The 26,681-nt window shown below is 43.5% G+C and overlaps 2 protein-coding genes across 3 annotated transcripts in view; one reads left to right on the forward strand and one right to left on the reverse strand.

Moving 5' to 3' along the window:
- The first annotated feature begins 260 nt into the window (after positions 1-260).
- Positions 261-26,550, forward strand: Serpine3 (serpin family E member 3). 2 transcript variants are annotated; one of them, XM_048422243.3, is made up of 8 exons: positions 261-525; positions 4,305-4,557; positions 6,544-6,725; positions 8,277-8,475; positions 17,542-17,642; positions 23,498-23,584; positions 24,038-24,121; positions 26,507-26,550. In XM_048422243.3, exons 1-8 carry the CDS (start codon positions 264-266, stop codon positions 26,548-26,550), a joined length of 1,212 nt encoding a protein of 403 aa, XP_048278200.3. In that variant the 5' UTR covers positions 261-263. The 2 variants fall into 2 exon arrangements, with proteins under 2 accessions (XP_048278200.3, XP_085554760.2); XM_085698634.2 differs by having other exon boundaries at positions 4,305-4,541; positions 6,528-6,725.
- Ints6 (integrator complex subunit 6) overlaps positions 23,866-26,681 on the reverse strand; it is a 79,481-nt gene continuing 76,665 nt past the window's right edge. Inside the window, exon 19 of the transcript XR_015004869.2 lies at positions 23,866-25,278. The gene's annotated coding sequence lies outside the window, so the exon portion shown is untranslated. The remainder of the gene's footprint in view (positions 25,279-26,681) is intronic.

The raw sequence follows: 26,681 nt of genomic DNA on the forward strand, positions 1-26,681 counted from the left end.
CTTTCCCAAGACTGCACATGCAGTGAGTAACAGGAGCAGGTCTTCAAGCGTGTGGCTGAGTTTTCAAAAGGATCCCAGACCAGTGTAGCAGACTAGACAGATAGGATCATGGTGGGTAAGCGCAATACGCCTGTCCTTGGTCATTCCCGGCCACTGGAAACAGAGTGGGTGCCCCAGTTCTCAGGCGATGAGACCTGCTGCCATCACTGTCACCATCAACCCTCCTTCTGCTTCTCCCTCTGAACTGCAGGTGTCCCGCCTCCATGATGCCTCTCCTGCTGGTCACCCTCTTCCTTCTCTCCTCCTGCTTCTCGGCAGGAGGAGGCAGTCCCCTCAGCGAAGGCCTGTGGTTGCTGAAGACTGAGTTTGCCCTTCACCTCTACCGGAGTGTGGCAGCAGAGAGAAACGGGACCAACTTTGTCATTTCACCTGCCAGTGTGTCCCTCTCCCTAGAGATCCTGCAGTTTGGAGCCCGGGGAAACACCGGCTGGGAGCTGGCAGGTGCCCTGGGATACACCGTGCAAGGTTAGAGGCTGTTCTCCCATGGTTCCTCTTCACCCCTGGTCCCTGCTTCCCTCCGCTCAGGGACTCTCAAGCGTGGAGAGCTCGGCTCCTAGCACACACAGGCACAGAAGTGCGGCTGTGTGGGACGCACTCAGACTTTACAGTCATGCTTGTTCTTGGCTGTGGAGGCTCCCTTCCAGCCTCACGGCAGAATCTCAGTTTTGAGTCACTGCCCCTTTTATAGTGCTTGATGAGGTTGGACAGTGTGGGAAACACCTTATAAACATTCATGGGTGGCCTCAACACCATTTAAGAATGGTGATTTCATTGCCACCCCTATTTGGGGAAGTAGATAGGCACGGGGTAGAGGCAACTTGCTGGGGGTCACAGGGTCCATAAACGGCAGGGCTGGACTTAAGTGCTTTAAATGCCTTAGACCCAAGACTGCGCCTTTCATCAACATGTTTTCATGCTTCTGAGATTTCTGGCTAGTGCTCAACTCACCAGCTTATGGCTATGCATTGTGTATCCCAGAACAGCTCTGCTGACAGCAGCGAGAGTCTTTAGCACGCAGCTCAGCCCACATTAACCTACACTCCTGTTGCAGCTCGATACCCGACCAGCTATAGGCTATGGCAAACACGATCTCCCTTCTCAGTCTCAGAACTGGATGCCAATAAAAAGCTTACTGCGGGGGCTGGGGCAGATTTCTCAGTTCCAGGCCACTCTGTCGGGTAGCAAGAACCCTGCCTCAAAGCAATAAACGTGTCACTGAAAATGACAGGCGAGGTCTTTGTATGAATTAAGATTTGTCGGAAGTACAAGAAATAATGCCAACCCAGCCTGGCCATGGCCCCCTTCGCCGTGGACCCTTGAGCTGGCAAGTCAAGGTTAGTGCTCGTCATGTCTCCCAAGTGTCACTTGAACTGCCTGTCCCCCTCTGTACATACGCTGACCACTGCGAAAACAAGTCTCACACTCCTGTTGGATAGCAAATAGGTCAGTTCTCTCTAGGGACAACTGAAGCCAAAGGAAGTGTTTAGAACTTAGTCATTCCCCAGCAGTTACACACCATGGCGGCGCCCAGGTCTACAGGCTCCCATAGAGTCAGCACAGAACAGCACACCAAGTGTCATGGTGCGCCTACTGTAAGGGCCATGACTGCTTAGGGGCTTGGTTTATGCTCATGAGAACTCTGAAGGCAGCCACTCTGTCTCAGGGGAGCGATACTTGTAGATGGGGTGGGTGCCATGTGCTTTTATAGATCGGGTGGGTGTCGTGTGTTTTGTAGATGGGGATGGGGTGCCGTGTGTTTTTATAGATGGGGGTGGGTACCGTATGTTTTGTAGAAGGGGGCGGGTGCCATGTGTTTTGTAGATGGGGTGGGTGCTGTGTGTTTTTGTGATTCCAGCAGGTCAGAGAATTCCCAGAAGAGATTATGTGTGATCTGGTCAAGAAGAAGAAATGTGAATACAAAAAAAAAAAAAAAAAAAAAAGGCAGGTGCTTCAGCCTTCAACAGAGACTCACACAAGTCAGGATGATTTGGGTGGGACATGTAAGGGAGAGTCTGTTCTGAGACCAGATGCCATCATGGTGCTCGGTTAACTGGTTGATTGAGGAAGAGGATGAAATCAGGGCTTCCACAGAGCCATATATGTATGTGTGTGTGTGTGTGTGTGTGTGTGTGTGTGTGTGTGTGTGTGTATATATATATATATATATATATATATATATATATATATATATATATATGATTTCAAGGCTTGACCATTTGGTATTGGATAACCAATTAGGGGGATGCTCTTCCATAAAGAGGGCTATTTCTTCCTTTCTCAGCTTCCTTGGTCACCTGCAGGGCTGAGGCTCCATGAGATTCCCCTTCTTTATTAGTATGTCTATTGGTGTTGTCCTTGTTTAGGCAGCCATATCGTTGAGATGCCATGGGTAAATCTTCCCTGTCATCTATAGGGGACAGTCTCACAGTCGATCACTTGGTCCTCTCATTCTTACAATCCTGCAGCCACCTCTCCCTTGCTGTATTTCCTGGGGTGAAGGAGTCATGCTGCGGATGTTATCCGCGGGGTCTGGGCACTACAGAACCATTTAAGCACTGTGTTTCCATCACTTGTGGTGTTCTGTTGCAAGGAGAAGTTTCTCTGATGAAGGTTTGAGAGCTATTTGTATCTGTGAGTTTAAAGAATAGATATTGGGATGAATTTGGGAACTATGCTGGCTTAGTAAAGCAGTGTTGGAGGTTCTCCTCTAAGATCCACGTAGTTGGCTAGGCTTCCCATACCAAGGATGATTCCCCTCCTGTTGAATGGGTCTTAAGTTCAGTTAAACAGCTATTGGTTACTGACAAGATACGCATGCCACTACTACACTTTTGAGATTTTTGGACCATGCTGGTCATTGTGGCTCTGCTGGGTAGGACTGCTGGCTGCTTTCCTCCCTTGGAAGCTTGCATAGCAACTTCTAGTTCTGTGAAAACCAGTCCTCAGGGAGGAGGCTTTCAAGTCAGACCCAGCTTGGATTCTCTGTGTCTTGGGTGCACAGGGAATGTGCAGTTTTCCAATGCTCCAGCTTCTAAGCATTTTCATTATTAGTCTAGGTAAATTAATAGAATATGTTAGCACAGAGGCCTTGGAAAGGAAGGTGGTCTAGCCCCAGGAAAAGGGTTCTGTTTTGGGTTTTTTTGATTGGTTGGTTGTTTTGGTTTTTTATTTATTTATTTATTTATTGAGACAAGGTTTCTCTGTAGCTTGACCTTGAACTCACAGAGCTCTGCCTGCCCCTACCTCCCCAGTGCTGGCGGGGTTCTGTTTTGTAATGCACATTGAGTTTCTTTTTACAAGTGTATCATTTGATTCACGCAGACTAACACAAGAGGTAAATGGCTTGGCAAAACTCAACTGACCCAGTAGCCAGGTTCTGCTTCAGTTCCTGCCTCTAGGCTCCAGTTTCTGCCCTGACTTCCCTCAATGATGGACTGTAAACTGTAAGGTGAAATAAACTCTCTCCTCCCCAGGTTGCTTTTGGTTGCAGTGTTTAATCACAGCAACAGAAGCCTAACTAGGAGAGCAGCTCCTTAGCCACTGCCCACCATGGTTACAACACCGCACAGAACTCTCTGCCTTAATGCTAGGCATTCCATCACGGCCCACTGGGCCTGCCATATCCCAGCTCTACACTCTCCTTGTTGTGGGACATACACTGTGTGAAGCTGTGTTGCTGTGATTGGTGTAATAAAAAGCTGAATGGCCAATAGCTAGGCAGGAGAGGGTAGGCGGGACTTCCAGGCAGAGAGAAAGGAAGTCAGGAGGATGAATCTAGGAGCATGGGAGACAAGAGGATGCGGAACAAGTCAGACATACAGGACAGACGAAAGGTAACCGAACCACATGATAGAATGCAGATGAATAGAAACAGGTTCATTTAAGTTACAAGAGCTAGAGGGACAAGCCTAAGCTAATGGTCAAGCTTTCATAAATAATAATAATAAAAAAAATCTTTGTGTCATTTTGTGAGCTGATGGCCAACAAAAAAGCTTGCTACACTCTTTTCCAGAACTCAGCCATGTCCCTGAATCAGGAAGTCAGGAAATCACAGCCTTTCTACTTCCGCCTAGATGTGTTTGGGATCTCACATGTTTTCTGCCCAACTTTTAAGCGACAGGGCTAGTGGATCTCAACTCAGGTAGCTATGCCATTTCCAGCGAGGGACTTTTGGGTGGACCCAGCTTCCAAGACCATCTACAGGTGGGAGCTGCAAAAACCTGACAAACACCCCTTTCTCACAGACCCGAGAGTGAGACAGCTCCTGCAAGCCGTTTACGCCACGCTGCGCAACTCCAGCCAAGGCATCGGAATGGAGCTGGCCTGCACTCTTTTCATGCAAACCAGAACGCCTCTGTCTCCCCGCTTTGTGGAGCAGGTCTCCTGGTGGACCAACAGCAGTCTGGCGCCAGCCAACTTTCGTGAGCCCAACAGCACCACCACGGAGGAGGTCTCGAGGGGCTCACCCAGGCAGAGCACAGGTAAAGGAAAGCCATCGTCCTTGGCTGGGCTAAGGGCAGAGGGCTACAAAGAAGCAGCGCTGCCCATCATCTGTCGAAGCCGTGGTGAGGTTCAGGATGCCCTGAGTTGCAGCAGAAGTTGAGAAGGCAGATAGCCTTTCAGGGGCACACACTGTCTGTGAAACAACCGCAGCTGGCTCGGGGCTCCTCTGTTTCTCCTCTTCACACCCCGGCAGAAATACACATGTACACGCACATGTACGCCCATACTTAAGCACACGGACGCCAAGAGGTGTTTCTCAAAGTCGATCGCCTCTGGAAATAGCCTACGGGATGGGTCCCATGTCACTCTTCGCAGGCTGTTTCTCACCAAGTTCTGCCTTCGCCTACAGTTAACCCCAGGTGAGAGCAAAATACAGCAGGGCACAGAAAAGTAGCTTCTGGGACACTCAGGTTAAGGAAACACAGGCGCGTGCGCACACACATGCACAAGGACAAGTTATAATCAGTAAGTTCCGCTTGGTTCTATTGTGGTTTCTACGCATAATCCAACCATCAGCGGCAACCTCCATGTGCCGTGATTGCTGTGAAGTGGGTGGAAGTCACTGCCATCTGCTGGCCTTTTATTTATTTATTTTTTAGTGCTGTTTGAAATTTGATTCCATTTCACTCACCCACTAATCCTAAAAGGTGGGGGCTGTCTCCATTTTACAAATGAAGGAACTGAAGGACCAAGGGTTGAGTTTCTTGCTTGCCCTTGGGCCACCAAGCCAGGATTCTGATGGCATGGATTCAGTTTGGCTGCCATGTTCTCAGTAAGCACATGAAAGACTCAGATAAATGGAGAATGTCCAAGATTCAGTGTTGCTGAAACACAGAACAGGAAGCTGGGATACATATGGACTCTAGCTTCAGATGCTCCATGCTGTCTTCGGCAATTTACTTTACAAGGAGTTATCCTTGGCACCAGATAAATGGTTTGGCGGTTCAGAGGGTGGACCAGGTAGGTCACAACGGCCTTTAATCCCCCTGTGGGGGATCTGATGCCCTCGGCTAGCATCCAGGGTTACCAGTTCTCATGTGCAGATACCCATACAGAGACAGACACATAGACACACGGTTACAATATTTTTTAATTAAGGAGTGAGTCCCTATATCCTTCTTGGGTTGCCATCATAGGTATTTTCAACTCCCGGCCTGGCTTCCCTTTAAGAGAAAAAAAAAAAAAAAAAGACTTGGCAGAGCCATCCAAAGCGATGAATATGGAGCCACTCTGCTCAGATTCAAGAGCAGGGATCTTTTGGTGGGTGGGGGGTATGTGAGCAGCTTCCCTGAGCCTCACTCCTCTCATCTGAAAGATGAAGAATGACAACAAAAGTCAGAGAGATTTCATCCAGCATCTAGGCAGAACCTAGCATGGAGTATTATTAAACAGTCGAAGGCCTGGGACAGCAGTTGTCTCTGTAGCAATGGTCCTGCTTGTTCCTCCCTGTTCTTACATGGAATTTTAACCACAGCCCTCCCAAGCTGAGTTCTGAACCCAGTTGCCCCAGCGAAGGTGTGGTGAGGGACACAGCTCAGCAATTAGTGGGGGCCAAGGCGGGGGTGGCAGACTGCAGTCCTCTCTGGTCCTAAAACCTCGGCCATGCAAGCATCTGCGTGGGGAGACAGCGCCTGTTGAGCTCTGGGCCATGACTCAGTGGAACCACGGGTATTCTGGGCACCAGTTAGAAACAGGGAGGGAAGCCACAATGGTTACATGCTAACAAAAAGGCGGTGATTGAAGTTATAAGGTGCCTTGCTGGGAGCTGTCAGAGGGCAGTCATCAGGGACTCACTCTGAGACGCGTTCTCACTTTCCATTTCCATGACAATAAGTTAAAAGCCAGTTAGCAGCTGTGGGTCCCTTGGCAGCATAAGGAATTAAAACGTTTATGAAGTAAACTGAAAATAACATGAAGCAGGAGAGAGGGGGAGAAAGAGAGAAAACAAGTTCTTCTATCTACAGGCGAGAGTCTGGGTAGCCCACAGTCGGGGGAGGCTGGCACCGTGTCTTCTTGTCTCTCCATCGTGAGCACCATGACCTTCCAAAGCACCTGGCAAAGGAGATTCTCTTCCACGCCCTCGCAGACCCTGCCTTTCACCTGTGCCCACGGCCTCGTCCTTCAAGTCCCCGTGATGCATCAGGTGGCAGAGGTCAGCTATGGTGAGTCCCCCTCCTCTCCACATTCAGAACGTCGGAGGAAACCAGCGACTCGGGCAAGGGAGGGAGGTGGCCTCTGCTTTACAGGATTGGATGGACACATATTTTCAGAAGGGTCCTTTCTCCGGGTTGTGGGTGAACTGAAGGGAAGTCCAACGTAGCAGGTGACTTACAGAGGAGCCTTGGATGGTGTGCCCATCTGGATGCTGAGGACATAGATGTGGAAGAGAAATCATGCATTGCATTGGCCTCTGCACTGATTCTGAACATGTTCAAATGAAATCGAAAAGGCCTGGACCAAGCACCTTTCCTAGAAGACACTTTTATGGCATAGCTAACACCCATTCAGGACCAAATGAAGGCTAAAAGGCCTACAGACTGCAGGATTCCTGGTTCTGACATGGCATTGCTCTGTGTGACCCTCCTGCCTATGGTTACTAGTCTCGGTCAGTGGGGGAGGGTCCCAGTGCCAGTACAGGCCTGTTGGCCTCATGTATGCTATAGATGCCAGCATGCTCTGTGCCAAGGATGAGTCACAGCCTGCAATGGGGTCACCTAACACTCACCACCACCTCCCTCCCTCCATCCCCCCAGCAGCGCCTGATCCCTCCTCCAGTTCAGTGTATCCTCCTGGACTCTGTCACCTGACCCATCCCCTCCTTCTGCAATCATGCTCTGCCTTGGTGGCCTGGACTTGTCTTCAACCTGTAATTTTCTTTGCCCACAAACTCCCTGCTGCCCATCCCGAGACTTATCTGTTTAGGTCATAGTTAGACATGATCAGTCCTCAAGCCAAATCCAGTCAGCATGTGTGCTTTGTTGAGTCTGGGTGGTGTTTCAAGAGTCAGGGAGTTTCCATAGGAAATGTAGATTAAAAACCGTTTTTAAAGACAAGAGAACATAGAGAGCCTGAATGTCATAAGCCCAGACTAGACAGGCTCTCTCAAGACACCATCCCAGCAGGCTCAGCTGCAGTGAATCCTTGAGTAAGGCCCCATGGGAGATCTTAGAGGGCTTTAGGATCAGTAAAGGGACTATGTCATGTAAGTGGAGACTGTTCTTTCATTTTTCCAGACCTGAATAATTACACAAAAAAATATACTATTTACAACAGTGTTTGGCCTATGGCTCAGGTATATTTCCAGCTATTTTTTACATCTTAAATTAACCCATTTCTATTATTTTATATTTTTCCACGAGGCATGTGGTTTGTTATCACTTGCTTCTTAGGCATCTACATGACGCCTGGTTGACTCCGCCTTCTTTCCTCCTCTATCTCTGCTTGGATTTTCCGACTTGCTATATTCTGCCCTGCCATAGGCCAAAGCAGCTTCTTTATTAACAAATGGTAATAAAACATCCTCACAGCATACAGAGGGGACTCCCACATCGACGTCACCCAACAGTTCCCAGTCTCAGACTGCTTCCTGAGGCCAAGATTGGCACTCCGTTTTACTGTTGCTGTCTTATAAGTCTGCCTACCCCAGGTTGTGGCATCATTTGGTTTCTCTGACTCCCAGGACAGAGCTAATCCCTGACCCACTGAACCCCTAGGCCAGTTCCAGGATGCTGCAGGGCACAGGGTGGACGTTCTGGAGCTGTTGTACCTGGGAAGGGCAGCCAGTTTGTTCCTGGTGCTTCCGCAAGACAAGGACACCCCTCTGAACTGCATTGAGCCACACCTCACAGCCAGAGCTATCCACCTCTGGGCCACCAGGCTGAAGAGAACCAGGATGGATGTGTTCCTCCCTAGGTGAGTGGCTACACCTTCCTCACAGGGGGATGACTATGGTAGCCAGTGGGGCTTGTACGTAGAGTCAGACTCCAAGGCCCAGCCTCTCACTGGGCTAGCTTGTCAAATGAGCTCAGGCCAAGGAGAAGTTCCCTGGGGTCTGAGGCTACTCTAAAGTCACTGCAAAGTAGAACATGGCACATACAGTTGAGTTAACTTCCCAGGTCTTCCTGAGATGAACGACTCTCACAGAACTGACTCAGGTCCCTTCCTCCTTGCTCCGCAGGCATGACACTGCCGGATAAAGAAGTGCAAGGTGGCACCCTTGTGGGTACAGTTGTCATTGCCCCCAAACCAAAGAGACAAGATGGCTTGTGTAAATGAGAAAGCATATGTGTAATCCTAGTTAGAAGCCAAATTAGGACATAAAAATTCCAGGCTTTTCCAGGCATGGCGGGACAGCTGTAAGCCCAGATTGTCAGGACGATGGTCATTAGAAAGTTCAAAACCAGCCTGGGTTACCAAGTGATTCCAACTAGCCTAAGCAACTGCGTGAGACCCTGTCTCTATTAACTAGTAAATTCAAGACTTGACGTGTTTGTGTTGAAGATACATTTGTTCTAAGTGGAGAGGTTCAGTCCTTGAAGAAAATCCAGTAGATAAAAATATAAATTGAAAAAAAAAAAGAAAAAGAAAACTAGTAATAGTGTTCCTGTTTTCCAAAGCAACGATGTTAGCAAAACTCGTTGTTTTACAAGAGTTCTGCCTAGAGTTTGTCAAATGATGAGCTGGTCCGGCAATTTGAAACCAGAGAAGGCTCAGCACAGCTTTGTAGGTCAGCATGAAGTGCATAACGTTGATGTTTGGGAGCTCACTGGCAGCCACGAATTCTTCAGTCCTGTCCACTTGGGGCCTTGGTCACACTCCAAGGCCAGGGCTCCCAGTGGGTAAAGGCAAAGGCCTTGGCAAGACTCCTTACCTCCCTCAGGCTCTTAAAAATAAGTGCATCTCCTGGAGAAAAAAGAAAAAAGAAAAAACAAACTGAAAAAAAAAAACCATACAAGGAGAAACCCAAGGAGGCAGGGCCCAGGTCTAAAATGAGATCAGGCATAACGAAGAGCCAAAGATGAACTCAAATCCAAGACAAAGCCCCTTTCTCAAAGGCAAATGCTTGGCCCCTACCAGAGCCCCTGATCTTGCAGTGTTTGGGGCTAATTAGTGTAGGAGGGAAGGCAGCTTCTGCAGTCAGCATGGAGAGAAGGGGCAGCCCAGCAAAGAACCTGGCGTCTCTCATGAAGAAGAGTAGCTGGGCCTGGAGCGGCTAATGGAAGGAGGCCTCTCCAAGAAACAGTCAGTTCTACAGAGAGAGGAGACCATGACACTGACATTCTCCCAGGCCCTCAGCGGCGACCCTGAAAACACAGGACAGAGGAGGAGGTCGGAGGGCCTCGACAATGACTTAAGCAACCTCATTCTGATAAATATATGCAGTCACCCCAAGGTACCAAGCATCTAATCCAAGACTAATAGGAGATTTTTAGATAAATAAAAGCCATTTATTTCATAAACAAAAGCAACCTTACACACACACACACACACCAGACCAAAGAAACAAAACCAACCAAACAAAAAGCTTAGTTGTAGACTTTTAAGGGCAGTGATTCTAAACCTGTGGGTCATGACCCATTGGTGAGGGGGGTCAAACAACCTTTCACAGGGATACCATATCAGATGTCCTGCATATCAGATATTTACATCACAATTCATAACAGTAGCAGAATTAAGGTTATGAAATAGCAATATAAATAATTTTACAGTTGGGGGTCACTACAACGTGAGGAACTGTATTGAGGGCCCCAGCATAGGAAGGTTGAGAACCCATGCTTTAGGAAATAAACCCAAAAGTTGAAACTGCTTTAAGCTCAGATTTAGGCATAAGCCTTGGGCCATAACAGACACAGCCACGGTTTTGTTGTTCGCCTGCTTCTCTTTGGACAGGCCTTCACTATGTAGCACTGGCTAGTCTGGAACTTACTATGTAGACCAGGCTGGACTCCAACTCACAGAGATTCACCTGCCTCTGCCTTCTAGTGCCGGGTTTAAAGGTACTTGATGCTACCACCCACTGCACAGCCAGCTTTGGGGTAAGAATTTACCTCTGCTCGTTCAAATCAGTCAGTCTCCATTTAGTATAATGTGCTCTGCGACCATCAGATAGATTTCACTGAACGAGAGCCCATAGTTCTTCCACCCTGTGGACAGAGTCTGTGTTGCGTGTTACTTGGCTCGAACCCAGTGGGTGTACTTGAATTTGAATACCACCAAGTAGTAGTCTGTAAACTATGAAGCCATCTTCCAGAGTAATCATTTATTTATAACATTAAATGCATAAGGATCTTCAACTTTCATCAAGATCATTTAACCTATTAAATAATCAAGAAAACCAATAGTGGATGCTTCTAGGCCATTTGTAGCCATCATGGAAATACTCCACAGAAAGGATTAATAATGTCAAGTATACATTTAATGAATAAAATACTTGGTTCTAGGCCTATAGAGGAGAAAACTAAGAAAATTTACAATATTAGATATGATATTGTGCTAGTCTGCTTTTGTATTGTATTGGTTTGAAAAGCCATGCCTGAAACGAGAAAGTAATGTGTTTAGGAATATAGAACAGCCCAGGTCAGTCAGGACTACATAGTGAGACTCTGTCTAAAACAAACAAAAACTTGGCTGTGTCTACCATGGTCCAAGGCATATGTCTAAATCCAGACCTAAATCATTTCCAGTTTATGCCCTAGTACACTGGTCTCTGTGTGTGTGTGTGTGTGTGTGTGTGTGTGTGTGTGTGTCTCCCTCTCTTTCTCTCTCCACACCCCCCACACCACACACACACACACACACACACACACACACACACACACACACACACAATGCACTTAGGTCACATTCCATATATCTAAGAGCCTGGCACCAGCATCTCCTCTGCTCTGCATCATGGCACAGAAGATGAAATGGTGGAAGAAGCAGTCATGGGGTGGAAAGGAATGTGAGAGAGATCTAGGGTCTGACTTCCTCTTTCACATTGAGAATCACTCCCATAGAAAGCAACAGCAGAACTATGTTTACTTCCCAAGGACTGTCCTGATCAGTCACCTTCTATTAGACCCCGCATCCCAAAGACCCCACCAACTCAATACCACTACTCTGGGACCCAGGCTTCCAGCACAAGAACCTTTGGGGACACACCCAAGCAATATTCAAATTCACACATACACACACACAAACACACACACACACACACACACAAAGTGAGCTTTGCTCTTCTTTGAAGAAGCTGCTGGATACCGTGATGTGCAACACTTTTCAAAGGACATTTTCTCTTTCTTCTAAATGGGATGTAGTCCCATAAAAGTCATTTTAAAGTGTGTGTTGTACTGGGTATTGTAGTCCCATAAAAGTCATTTTAAAGTGTGTGTTTAACTGGGTATGCTGGCACATACCTTTAATCCTAGCACTCAGGAGGCAGAGGCAAGCAAATCTCTGTGAGCTTGAGGTCAGCCTGATCTACATAGTTCTGGGACAGCCACAGTTATTTAGCAAGACCTTGTCTTAATGAATAAATAAATAAATAAGTGCACATTGTATTGTAGCATGAGGGCCGGCTTGTTGGGGTTTCTGTCCCGCCCGGTACCCCCCAGCAGGCAAACCCCAAGGAAATCAATCACACAGAGAACTCTATAAGTTATAAAGCTGATTGGCCCATTAGGTCAGGCTTCTTATTAGTCCTTGTAACTTATATTAATCCATTATTATTATCTATGTTAGCCATAATGGCTCAGTACCTTTTCCAGCTGGGCAGTTTACATGTTGCCTCTTCGGTGGTCTGTGCAGGAGTGGCAGAGGAACCCTCCTGCTTCCCAGAATTCTCCTGTTCTCATTGCATCACCTCTACTTCCTGTCTGGTTTTCCCACCTATACTTCCTGCCTGACCAATCCCAATCAGCGTTTTGTTAAAATATGATTGACAGAATACAGACAATTCTCCCGCATCATTGTATGCCCCCTTTTCTTAGTTTATTTACAAAAGTGTGCAGCCATAAATACAAATTTTATAATTTATAAAGTGAGAGTGTGTTTCACATAGCCAAGGATGACCTTGAACTTCTGATCCTTCTGCCTCTGGATCCTGAATCCTGGACTCACAGATGTGCAACAGGGCAGTTGGTTTATGTCGTGGTGGGGATGAAACTTGGGGCTTTTATGCACTAGACGAGCACTCTATCAGTTGAGATACACCTCCAACTGACTCCAAGCTCTGGAAGATGTTCATCACCTTAGAAAGAAACCCAATTCATCCCAATTCATCAGACATCTCTTCTCGGCGCTGGGCAACCACTATTTTACTCTTTCTCTGTGGATTCTCTTTTAAGGGATAGTTTATGCAGCTAGCCTTTTATGGGGACTTTTTTCGCCTATTTCATCTCTTTTAATGACTCAATAATATTCTAGTGCAGGGGTACACTATATTTTATTTAAGCATTTCTTTTCAATATTTTCAATTGAAATGGAATAACATCACTTCCCCCCTTTTCCTCCTTCTAGGCCCTTCCAGCTACCCTCATTTGAGCCCTCAAATTACTATTATTATCACATACATGCAGTCATTAGCTGCCTGTAGTTGTTTTTCTGGGGGTGTGACCCAGAGAAAATTTCCCCTTCCATGTTAACAGGTCCATTGATATCACCATTGTTCTGGTCTTGTGTATGCAGGCATTTCTAGGAGATACTGTTTTGTGTAATTCCTAAAACTCATTGCCTAATTAAAGTCTCAAAGTCTATGCCTAGTTTTCCTAAGAATTTTAAGCTATAGGTTTTGCTCTTACTTTAGGCTTTTGATCCACTGTGAATTAATTATTTTACCTATGATAACTTGAGGTCCAGGGGACACCAACCCTCCTTGCTGTAGGAAATCTGTATGTACCTTTTGGCTCCTAAAATACTAGTAATAGCCTGCTCTTGACTGCTCTTGTCCCAATATCAAGCAGTTCTACCGTATGTATTTTGTGCACGACATGTATGGTTAAAAATAAGTGATGCCCACACTTCTAACTGAGCACATTCACAGAGATGATAGCATGGAACAGTGGTAAGAATTGCAGATGTTCAGCTGAAGGGGTTGTAAAATGATCACACCAGTGGAACACACTGTAAATCGCAGGCGTCAATCTTCTGCCGTCATGACTCAACATAGCACCTGTGCATCTGCTCACATTTTCAAGGGTTGGAAGAGCGGATCTGCTGCGTGTGGCAGTCTCTAAGAGCATGTTAACTTAGCTTGTACATATCTTCTGGTAGGAAATGCCAAATTAGTCATATGTGTTATGTTATATCCATGACCTACATTCCCCTTCAGCGTTATTTTTGTAGGCTGTATAGTTCACCTGTGAAGTTTTCAAATTGCTGCAAATTTTCCAAAAATAAAAGAAAAATCTACATTAAGGGGACTCATCAGTCGAAGCTCATGTTATTTGAGAGTCAGCTGTATTTGGTGTAAGGAGGAGGCCAAGCCTTTATGCGTTTGCATGTGGTGATTGCCCAGTATCCAATACATTTGTTGAAAGGATCATTCTTTCCTTTGTTGTATTTTCTTGATATCATCACCAAAAAAAAAAAAATTTCCAGATGTATGGGTTTATTTCTGAACTGTCAGTTTCTTTCTATGGGAAGATTCTTGCATTTGTGCAGTGTTGCACCATTGTGGCTCCTAGAACACCCATCAGGAGGTGAGTTTAATTTTGTTTTCTTCTTCCTAGAGTCTGTTTGACTTATGAATTGTAAGATCAGCTTACCAGTTTCTGCTCAAAACAAACAAGTTGGCATTAGACATGGGAATGTCTCAGATACGTATGCCAGTCAGGGAGTGCTGTCTTCTGCCGTGGGTGTCTCAGGCTGGAGACTTTGAATGCCTTCCTTCCATTCAGTTGTTTCTTTGACAGAGTTTTGTGCTTCTGGGTGTCTCAAATGAGCTCTAATAGGGTTTTTGAGTGTTCTTCAGTATTTTCTACACATAAGACCAAGTCATCTCCAAATTCAGATAGAATTACTTCTTCCTCTTTTAAACTATATTTTATTTTACAACTTTTTTTCATGGTACTGAGGATTGAACTCAGGGTCTCTTGTATGCTAGGCAAGTGCTGTACCACTGGGCTATATCGCTAGCCTCCACCTCCTTGCTGATATGATCTGTCTTGTGGAGTTACACCCTCCTGCACAAGGCCAAAGACAAGTGACAAGAATGGCTACTCTTGTTCTTGATCTTACATGGGAACCTTGAAGGGAAGATGCTAGGTGCAGGGATTTTTTTGTAGACATTCTTCGTCATCTTGAGTCACCTCACGTCCCAGGATGCTTGCTGGGCTTTTTGTTTGAGCATCATTTGTCATTGTTTTCAGTAGTAACGTTCAAGCAAGCTAGGCAAGTGTTCTATCACTGAACTTCCCCCAAGTCCTGTTGATTTTTAATCATGTTAGATTTTGTCACAAGCCTTTTCTTTAACTGTTGAGATGACCACTTGATCTTTATTAACATGTTATCTTATTTTCATGCCTGGAACACATCTTGCACTCTTTCACTAAACCCTACTTGGTTGTGGCAGGTGATATGATGCTAGATTTAACTTGTACTCAGTTCATTTCAACCCAATCCCTGCTATGTTGTTGAGAGTTCATATGGAATACATCTCTAGCTTCTCTACAGAGCAGGCAGCATCTCAGCTGTTTACTCCAGTTACCATGCTTTTCTTCCTGTTCTGCCTTTATAATCACATAGGAGCACCACTGGGATCTTCTGAAATCAGATCCCACTTTTGTTTACTTTACTTTACTAAAACACGACATTATTCAGTTTCCTCACCTACCACATCTTTGGTTTCTTAATATTATTGTGAAAGCACAGTCAAAACGCAACGCTAAGTGCCTAGCCATGCTGGGCATCGTACTGAACCCTTTACACGAATTCTCATTTAATTGTCACAACCCTATTTAGATTTTACTGCTGTCGTGCTTATTGTACAAAGAAACATAACAAGGAAATAGAGGTGAGGTAACTTGCCCCTGGATCTGGAAAGCAGCTCCTGGTGAGAAGAACCAAATTAAAAAGCCAGGTCCATGGTGCTATGTAACATGAAGGGAAGGCTTGTTTGGGTTTTCTGTCCCACCCAGTTCCCACAACTGTTTAGCTACAACGAAAAATCACACAGAGATCTCTATAAGTTATAAAGCTGATTGGCCCATTAGGTCAGGCTACTTATTAGCTAACTCTCAGATCTTGATTAACCCATTTTTTCTGATCTCTTTTAGCCATATGGCTCAGTACCTTTTTCAGCTGGCAGATCACATCCTGCTGCTTCGGTGATCTGGGCAGAAGTGGAGGAATGGGCTTCCTCCTTCCTGGCCTTCTCCTGTTCTCATCGCCCCGCTTCTACTTCCTGTCTGGTTGACCCATCTATACTTCCTGCCTGGCCAATCAGCATTTTATTAAAATATATGATTGACAGAATATAGATAATTCTCCCGCACTACTTCCCCCTCTTTTCCTCTTTTTTTTTAAAAAAAAAAAAACAACAAGGAAAATATCCATAGTCCATTTGTTGGGAATGTGGGCGTAGTATTCCAGGCTACTTCCGGCCGGGTGGGGGTGCTGATAATCTTATGGGGACCTAAAGAAAATTTAGAGTTACAATCCAATCACTACAGTCAGCATTTATGCTTTTCAACAAGGATTTTCCTGGGCTGAAGACAAATAGTTTGAAAAGTGTCAACATGCTTTTGTTTGTTTGTTTTCCCAAAGTTATGTATGGTTTATACAAAAGACCATTTAAATAAGATTTCATTTTTTTTTATTTTCAAAGATAAAGAGCAGTAGTAGTCTATTTGAAGGCTTCTTCGACAGCAAATCTGTGCTTTGTCTTGGGGAAATGCTGTGCTGAATCTCTCTGCTCTCAGTGGTTTCTGGGCAGTTCAAGGTTGAGTTCCTTCTCTGCTGCACATCAAAGGCACATACTGCACACAGCAAACATGAAAATGTGTTACACAGTAGAAAAGCTATACAAGGTACTATAACTACTTTTTTTGTATCCATTACGTCTGAAATTCTATCCAAATGTGAGGACCGAAGTCCAAGTGATCATGGCTAGATTCAACACTCTCATAGCCCGGATTTGAACTGAGATACACCAATACTCATTAGGGCATTCTTGAGCAGGTTTTTAAAAATATGTAATGCCTTGAATTTTTCATCTACTACATAAAGAATAATAGCCATTGTATGAAGATGGAATAATTTCTATGAAGTTCTCATCTTAGCATCTACCACAGTGTGAGTACTCACTAAGCATTATTAATAAAAAGGAGCTGAGGTAGCTTCTCTTCTCAGGTCACTTATGGTGTCATAAAGAATATTAATAGGAAGCAGACTGGTCTGGACACCCTAAGAGTACAACTCTGCAAACTAGACTTAAGAACCAGAGTGACAGCCGGGCGGTGGTGGCGCACGCCTTTAATCCCAGCACTTGGGAGGCAGAGGCAGGCGGATCTCTGTGAGTTCGAGGCCAGCCTGGTCTACAAGAGCTAGTTCCAGGACAGGCACCAAAAACTACAGAGAAACCCTGTCTCAAAAATAAAAACAAAACAAAACAAAAACAAACAAACAAACAAAGAACCAGAGTGACTAGTCTAGGGGTGGAGGTCAAGCAATAGAAAATCTGATGAGGATGCAGGAGGTCCTGGGCCCTAACTCTAGTACCATCTTGAAAAAGTCAGGCCATCTGAGTAGAAAGGTACAGCTGAGGGATGCACACTTATTTAAAGGCAGTCAAGGGAAACAGGGCCATCACAATTGAGCAGTATAGACAAAGTTGGGGAAAAGCCCAGAGAGCTCGTTAGTCCCAGGTATGACTCGAGGGAAGGAACAATGAAAAACACAGAGTGGTGGAATTCCAGGGTGCCATGACCTCCATGTAGTATGTATGAGAGAGTAGTGTGAATTCTAAATAGTACCTGATAGTTGGCTTTTGTTTTACAGGTTTCGGATCCAAAATCAGTTTGATTTAAAAAGCATTTTAAGATCATGGGGTATCACTGATCTTTTTGATCCACTCAAAGCTAACTTGAAAGGTATTTCAGGTAATCATTTTTCAATTCTTCCAGTCTTTTGGGGGCATTATGTTTGGGACAGTTTTGTTATATTGATGAAAGGACCTTATTGTTTCCATAGAGCCTTTGACAGTAAAACACTTGTATAAAAGAATAAAGCACTTGGCTTTCTATAAGAATGTGGTGCCTCTGGTGAGTGGGGGGTGCTCCTTGGGGATATTAAGTGTGGAGTTGGAAAGCACCTTCATAGTATAGCAAGTGGCCGTAGGTGAAGGGTCCTCCCTCTGACGTGACCAGATTCTCATTAAGATTCAAGGCAGCACCAGAATCTTCATTCTGTTCTCTGATGTCACATCAGCATCATGGTTATCCCGTCTCTACCTTTTCCCTTCCTGGTTGCCTTCATCTCCTCCTGCCTTTTGTAATGAGCTAAGCATAAATCTTCCCTTCACCCATTCCTCAAATTTCCCTTGCTCTGATGACCTTGTCCTAAGAGGCAGCATCCACACTCAACTTCTTTTCCAGAGTTGACATGCTACTGCTGATCACTAGGGGCCATGCTTGCCTGCAGTCTGAGCTTACACTGCACGTCCAAAGGAAAAGGAATGGCAACTTGTACTTTGAGAATTTCTTGAGGGAACCACTGTCTCAACTGCTGACAACTCATAATGCCCTGGATTGTACCTACTCCACAGAATATCTGCGAGGAGAGAACACTGCAACAGACATTCTCACTGGTCTTGACAACACTTTTACTTGATAAACTTGAAAGTTACCATTTTAAACACCAGATCATTGGAATACCTGGCACTAAAACTTGGTTCAGAATATTCCTTAATTACAGAAAATAATGGGAGTTTGATCTTCAAGTCCAGGTTTGTGCTTTAGATGTGACCAGACAGAACAACTGCAAGTTACTTATTAAATAAAGCATGGCAGAAAGTATCTAGAGTACTAAAATTTGCCATCTTTGGGCTAAGACTTCATAATAGAGTACTTGCTGAACATGTACAAAGTCCTGGGTTCCATCTCTAACACATACACACAAAACCCATCTACCACCTCTTTGTCTAAATGTACAGCTAAGACAATAGTCAAGTTTTCTACTGTCCACAATACTAGGTATACAATTAGAAACAAGGCAATACTGCTGGCTTAGTTGAAACTATCAACCAGAAATTTTCCTTAAGAAGAGTGCTTTGACACTTGCAGGAAAGGAAAACTATAAAAGCAAAATGATCAAAGACAAGGGGCAAGGGACAGACAAGTTATGCATATTCTATCTTCAATAATGGGCAAGCAAGCATGTCATCTTCTCAAGGCTTCAGAATTCAGCTATGGCATACCTGTGGCTAATGGAAATTTTATTACTTTTAGTCATCCAAATTAAAAACTTTAGGATGCTGGGTTTGGTACCCGGTACTTAAAGGGAGAAAAAAAAAAAAGCAGCTTTGAGGTTATTTTTGGCCTCCTTCATAATTCCTGGCCTTTCTCCCTCAGCATCTAAGAAAGACACATTCAAATGTCAATCTTGTATCCTTAAACAGTAGTGGCCCTGTATCTTGCAGTCCCACTATAAGTAAAAATACCCATGGCCTGTAAGATGAGCGATCCACTGTTTCTGAGACAGAATCTCTCACTAGGATTAGGCTCCACTGGGCAGCAAGATACGGGATTCCACTGCCTTTCTTTCCTGCTCCTCCCAGCCTGTGCAGTGCTGGGACTGTACGCATGCACCACGTTCCTTGTCTTTTTAACATGGGTTCAAGGAATCACATTTGGGTTCTCATTACCAACTGAGCCATCACCCCAGTCTGTCACCAAGTCCTATGAGTACCACTGAGATGGCTCACATAATTCATTTACTTACATTTGTTCAAACCAATATAATTCAAGGCTCACGGATCTGTCTTAATAATTCAGCACGTGTAATAAATATGGGGTTTGTATTCATGCTTTTTACTGATGAGACTTAACAATTTTCTTCTACTGTTTTGTTCCAATAATATAGAAGTCAAGTGATGATCCAACACCTGCTTTTATTAATTAAGCAGCTACTTGCTAAAAATAATCTCTCGGGCTGTGGTAGTGCACACGTTTAATCTCAGCACTCAGGAGGCAGAGGAAGGTGGATTTGTTTGAGACCATTCTGCTTTACAGAGCAAGTTCCAGGACAGCCAGAGCTGAGAAACGCTGCCTCAAAATAATAAAATAATAATAATAACAACAACAACAAAAGGCTGCTTTCTAGCTACGGTAGTGAAGAAGAGTCACTGGGACAGACATGAAACTGGTGGTAGTTAAAAAATTTAATATCTGACCCTTTAAGATATAGCTTGTCAACTAAAATATTGCTTCCCAATGCCTGTCTTTAAACAAAAGACCACTCAAGTCAGTACCCGAGTGGGCTTCTGCCTACTGCAGAGACAAGGCAATTGAAACAAATGAGAAGTTACCACCTACCTCACCAATTGTTTGGAACAATGTCTTGGTTTTAAAAATTAAAATTTTATTGTGTGTGCATGCTGGGGTGAAAGGAGTACATGAATATGTGTGGGGCTCGGAGACAACTCTGTGAAGTCAGTTCTCTCCTTCCACATTTCTGTGGCTTCCAATGATTGAACAAAGATCATCAGAGTTGTGAGGCAAGCACCTTTACCTGCCCAGCCATTTTATCAGTGCTAGCTGCAGTTTTTACAAGAGAAGAAATGAAAAAACAGAGCCATCTCTCTCCAATTAACAAGGGGTCACCATACTTTATATTACTGAGGAAGCCCAACAAAGCTCATTCCCCCACCACTTGATTCCAAAGTCAGAATCACTTAGAATTCTCCTTTCTCAAAGAGTAAAATTACTTCTCTGTTCCTTCTTGGCATTTTAAGAACTCAATATCCCAGATCTCACCTGAGCCCAGATATAGCTCTCCCTCGCCACTGACACCTTATCTCTACAGATTACAAAGTTATCAAATTGCTCCAGTTTCTTTCTCACTGAAGAGAACAAACAGGTAGGCACCTGTTCTGGGCAGTCCCCTTCCTTAGGTACCATCAGCAGGCTTTGATAGAAACTCATACCTCCAGTTCAGGTATTGCTTGGGTACAAGTTCCAAACTCTTTAAAAACTGTCTTAGTCTTTGTTTTCTTAAGCAGGTAGCCAACTTCCAATTTCTGTCCAATAAGAAGTTCAAACTACATTCAATGATTCGAATAAGGCAATTGTCTAGAGGGCCATAGGTAGTACAGTCAACATTGCACGGAAAGGAGTAAGCAGAGAATGGGAAAGCAAACAGCTCTAGTCACCCAAGATTCCTCCAGACACTTTTCTGTCTTGGGCCAGCTGTAATGGTACATTACATACCTACCCTTCACTTCTAAGTAGCTAAGTGAAAGGATGGAAAAGATAAGCAACAAGTTCTTCCCAAAGGAAATCATTATCAGAAAAAGGAAGCAAATGTCCCCCATCCCTGTCCTGAAGAGAAGTTAAGGTCAAAATGCAGACAATTATTTACAAATGTGTGTGACCAACTGTATATAAAAGGTTGATGGCACCTACCAACCAAAGGAATGGGAATTAAACCCTTGCTAAAGACCACAATGTGCTTAGTCCTGAATACATACACCGCTTGACACATGCACGTACTAAGCATTACTCTGAAAGTGAACATGCCACAATGTCCACTTGCTAGAGCTAACAGTAAGATGGGGAAGGGGGCAGCCTTGGATAGGCAGTATCACAGAGGAGGAATGGGCAGCATGCTGGGAAGGAGGGAGAAGAATTCCTCGCATTTGCTGTGCAACAGTTATGTAGGCACTGGTATGTTTATACATGGCTATGAAGTGCGTCCCAGAAAGTTCAGCTAATAAACTGGGATAAAGGGGAGGTGAGGGTGGCTTCAGGGCTGAAAGCTATGTACCGCAGTCCTGCTGGAGCCACTCACATGAGCAAATCAGCAGTCCTAAGAGTTTCCTACTCACAACAACGTGGGGTCCATTAACCTGCATCTCCCTCATTAACTAAGGAGACTGTTCTACAGAACAGCACCTATAAATGATTCTGAGGGCAAATCTTGGGAAAACAGGTTGTGACCTTTAATGGCACTAAGCAGATGCCAACAATTCAGAAAAGCAAAGGACAGGAAAACTCTGCTTTTCCTGGTTAGTTCATTAGTGGCATATTTCAATAGCCTCATGACAAAAGCGAGCACACTGCAGACTGAATACAAGATAAACAGAGTAGTCTACAGAAAGGTCAGCTCTCACCAGAGAATTTCAAAGATGTGATGTTGGTGGCATACTGGCTATGGGTAGTCTCAGCTATGATTATGCAAACAGCTATGAATATGCAAACAATTTGGGGTCATTCTTGGAATCTGGTGGGGATAGAAGCTACTTAAGCAATCACTTGCCTTTCCAGACACTGAAAACAGTCTAACCTAGCTTACCAAAGAGGCATTTGTATCAGAACAATGACCCCCCCCCCCAGGGTGTATGTGGAGACAAACAAATGCAGACATGTGATTTGCTGTATGTTAGCTGACAAGGGGTTTCAGAATAAAGTTGTACTCGTTTAATCATATAAAAGTAGTTCAGACAACACAGTGGTAACTGTCAGACAGTAAAACCTCAACTGGCAAAGATGTTCTTTATGATATTTTTTTAATGTTGGCACTGTTTGTTCAATGGACTAGAAGGAGCTAATTATTAACATAGAATCTTGTTTCTTCTCTCAAAGTCAAGCAGAAAAAGACCACCATTAAAACAATCTGATTCCCCACTGGTACCAGTGAATATCCACTGACTTCCGCCTTCCATCCTCTACTGCCAGCAATCAGTTGTTCCTTACAGTGGGAATAACCATCTCATGATATCCCATTGTATCACTGCAATGACACACAAGAATCTGTACCCTAGGTTCACTTTTAGTCTAACACAACCTTCAGGGGCCATCTCCCTGCAGGTACATGACGAGTGCAGACAACCTAATAAGCAAAGCTCCCTAAAGTACAACAAAAGACAGTTAACACCCAGGTCTCTCAGATGGTGTACTACAGAGGGTGGTTTCTTGAATGGAGGGGATTGGGTAGAAATGGGCTTTGTGTCTGAAACCTGGATATTTTCAATACTGATTGGGTGTGTGTGATACCAGATTGGCACTTCCCCCTCAAGCAGAAGGGCTGGGCAGCTTAGCCTTAGTTCTGCATGTTGACCTTCACCCTTTATTGTAACACATTATTCCATCTTTGAGGAATTGTTCAGTTACAGAAACCTGTCAAGCCCTTTCTAAATCCTCATTACTATTTGCTAAGCTTATCTTTGAAACTGTTAGCACACACGCACTACTGTAACCTCACACTTCTCTGCAGGCTCCAGCCCTTAAGGTAAGCAAACTAGGAAAGCAGCAGTCAGTTCCACAGAATGGAGTTGTGGAGCAGCAGGCATTTCTAACACTGGATTATTTTCATAATCCGATGACTTTTATCTTCAGTGTCTTCTTAAAAACTATTGCCCAAGAGGGCAGTCAAAAGGAAACTATCTCAAAAGTCTGTTGAACTTATTCCTGATAGTATCTACTTTAAAACACATTCTTGGGAGCTTAGTGACTTATGTAAGTTTTAGAAGTATAGGCTAAAGGAAAGATTTTAATATATTTAAAATTAACTTTATGGGTTCAGTCTCTACTAATTTGGGGGAAGACAGATTAAATCTAGTGACCAGAGCTCTTGAGAGTTATAGAAAGATAACGTGACTTGGCAATTTTCTGTACAACCACTCCCTGTAGACTAGTAGCACTGAGTCTCGAAGTTTTACTTGAGTCTTCAAACACAAACATGGTATGTACAGAAAATGTAAACAAATCACTTCATGTTTCTGTCATTTGCAAATTAGGTCAAGATGGCTTTTATGTTTCTGAAGCAACCCACAAGGCCAAGATGGAGCTTTCCGAGGATGGCACCAGGTCATCTGCAGCCACAGGTACATCCAGAAGTCCAGGCACTCAGCACCATGGGGCGGGCCCAGGTCTAGCCTTGCTGAGTCTGCCCAGTTGACTCCAGTTGTAAGCCACATTGCTTAAGCCCAAGACTAGGTGTGATGTAATTTTTTTTAAATGACAGAAGGCAAAATCTTGAAAAGTAATGACGCCAATTTTAAAGTATCATTGACCTATCAACAGGAAATAAAATCATATAGTATTTTACCTTCGAGGGAAGCTACTTCATGGAATATTTTAAAAATAAGACACAGGACTGATTAAATAGTATCTTTCCTCTTTAATTTCACCATTTGCAGTCCCAAAGTACCACACAGTAAAATGTCACTAAGATGTTTTGACTCCTTAAAGATAAACCAAGGTTAGTACCTATGTATCTACATCTGCATGTACTTTGCCATGGACAGGAAACATGACAGGGTCTATTCTTTCCCCAGCTGTGTTGCTGCTGAGGAGGTCCCGGACTCCTGTTTTTAAAGCAGATCGGCCCTTCATCTTTCTTCTGAGAGAGCATAGCACAGGTACTGACTCTTTTAAAAATTGGATTCAGACATTTATCCTCCTCCTAGCAATCTAATTTTACACATCCATTATAATCTCAAATTATTTCTTCTAGTTCTTTCTATGGTGTTTTCCTAGCAGCTGCTGTCTTACATCCTGAGAAAGGGAAATTGTTTCATAGAACAAAGGAACTCATTTCCTTCATGGCTTTTACTTTTCCATTTTATTTATTTGTAGCTAGTGCTGACTTTTTTTTTTAGTTGAGTAGATTTCTACTTTAGAAACTTAAAAAAAAAATCATGAAAACACAGGTCAATCAAATCTGGCCTTTCTTGTTAGAGAAGACTGTTTCTTCAGGTCAAGATACATAACAGAAATCACAAAGAGTCTATAGTATTTTAGGGATGCACAGATTTCTATGTTGTTTGCTGGCCTTTCTCAAGTACTTTTCTGTACCACTACAGAACAGTCTCAATACAAAGATGGTAGGCACAGATGAGCCTTTGCTAGCACAACAAAAGGACAAGCAGGTATCCCTAAAATTCAGTAATATTGAAAATAGACTTTGAATTATTATCCCTTAAATTGTTCTCCTGCAACAATTATTGGTCTCAGAAGGAAGCGATTCTCAGTAAAGAGTTGTTGGCAATTCTCAGTAGTGTTTAAAACAATACAGAACAATATTAATACATTCAAGCCAAGGTGGACCTACTTTAACTAAACATCAGGCATTACTTTTATTTGTGGAAAAGAAAAAAAATACCAAAAGTTAGAATGAAATTAGCATAATTTAACACAGATTGTTAAAAGGAAATACTGTCAACATCATTTTATCTGAGAATCATTTGTATACTGCCATAACTTGTGCTAGAAATCAAATGAACATTTCATGACAAAAAAGATGTAGGTAATCATTCTGTGGAAAATAATCTACTTGGGGATCATGACAATGTCCACTTAGTATTACACCATGGTCATCCCAACCCTAGTGACTGCGAATAGACAAAATGGCCCTGATCACTCAGACCAAGCAGCAGAGAGTATGTTTTAAAAAAAAAAATTAACAAAAAGACAAGTTTTAAACCCTCAAACCAAGAGGGAGGACTAACCTTGGATAAAAGGGCCACTGCAAAAGCTCATATCCAATAAGAACAATAAGAAGACAAATAACAGATTCCTGAAATTCAAGTGTATAAAAACCATGTAAAGTTGTTGGACTAGAAAAGACACATCACAATTTCAGTGGTATAAATTTTAACTGTTCTACTAATCAAAATGAAAATACAGGTCTAATTAGCTCCCTAATTCACCACAAATCTTAGTCCCTGTGCCTTTTTCTTTCCAGAAGGTGGTTGTTCTGATGACATTACTGAAGGAATTATAAAGTTTCAGCTGGGGCTGGAAGACAGCTCAGTTGTTAAGAGCATTTTCCTCACTTATAAAGGCTCGGCTCCCAGCACCCACATGGAAACTCACAGCAGTCTGTAACTCCAGTTTAGGGGATCTAACACTTCCTTCTTTTTTGGCTCCCAGACACCAGGCATACATGTGGTGCACTTACATATATATAGGCATATTTTATAGACATAAAATAAAAAATCTCAGCCTTCACTGTTAGAGCTTACAAATCTTAGGTTGTTATAACCAATTAACCAATCAATCAACAAATGGAACACATAGGAGAAAGCTAAGAAAAGGTACCTTTAAACTCTAATACCCACCTTTTGGAAAGTACCACTTGTCCAGCATAGCATCATTCTATGACCTCAAAGACTAAAAAATACTGTCCCCCACAATATACCCCCCACCCTTACCTTTGCGGACAAGAATTCTGTAGAAATTTCACTAGTTTAATAACTTGCCCACCATTTTTAAAAAGGCAAAGGCCTAAGATGGAATTTTAAGCTTTAGTTTTGATAGGCAGCAAACTCTGAGACTAAGTTTTAGTATTAGTATGTAAAGATTAGGATGCCAGACAGATGGGGGGAGGGGAGTGAGCAGAGACATAAGAATCTGGTATTTTACAACTAACTCCCTTGAGGGTTCACAATGGATAATGTAGTAAAGGCAGAGGATCTGAGCATTTTCCCACCAGCAGCCTATGACATGAGGACCCTTCCAAGGACAGCTCCCCAGGTGCTCCAACTTAAGTATAACTTCTATCTAAATGACTCCCACTGATCTCACTCTTAACCCATCAAATTCACAACCAAAGGTCAATCTGGATTTTGTATAGTTCCTACTGAATGTAGCAGCGTTTGACTACAGGGAATCACTTCAATAATTCCATCTCTAAATTATATCTCCAATTACTTCCAGGTATTTTGAAGAGGTAAGATATTTTTAATGAATTGTTTTATGAAAATACTACAAAGTCAAATTAAATGCTTCCTTTTATTTTTCAGGGTTTGTCTTCAATATTGGGAGAGTTTCAAATCCCCTTGACTAAAATAGTAAATCTCAAGAATGTTCTATGTATGCTTTCCTTCATAAATATTTATAATTTCTTTTAAAGGTATGTGATTTCCAAATATTATTAATCTAAAAATAATTCAATTAAAAAAATAATTTTGGAAGCTT

The sequence above is a fragment of the Myodes glareolus genome, chromosome 12 (assembly GCF_982192425.1).
Source record: "Myodes glareolus chromosome 12, mMyoGla1.1, whole genome shotgun sequence".
NCBI classification, from domain to species: Eukaryota; Metazoa; Chordata; class Mammalia; order Rodentia; family Cricetidae; genus Myodes; species Myodes glareolus.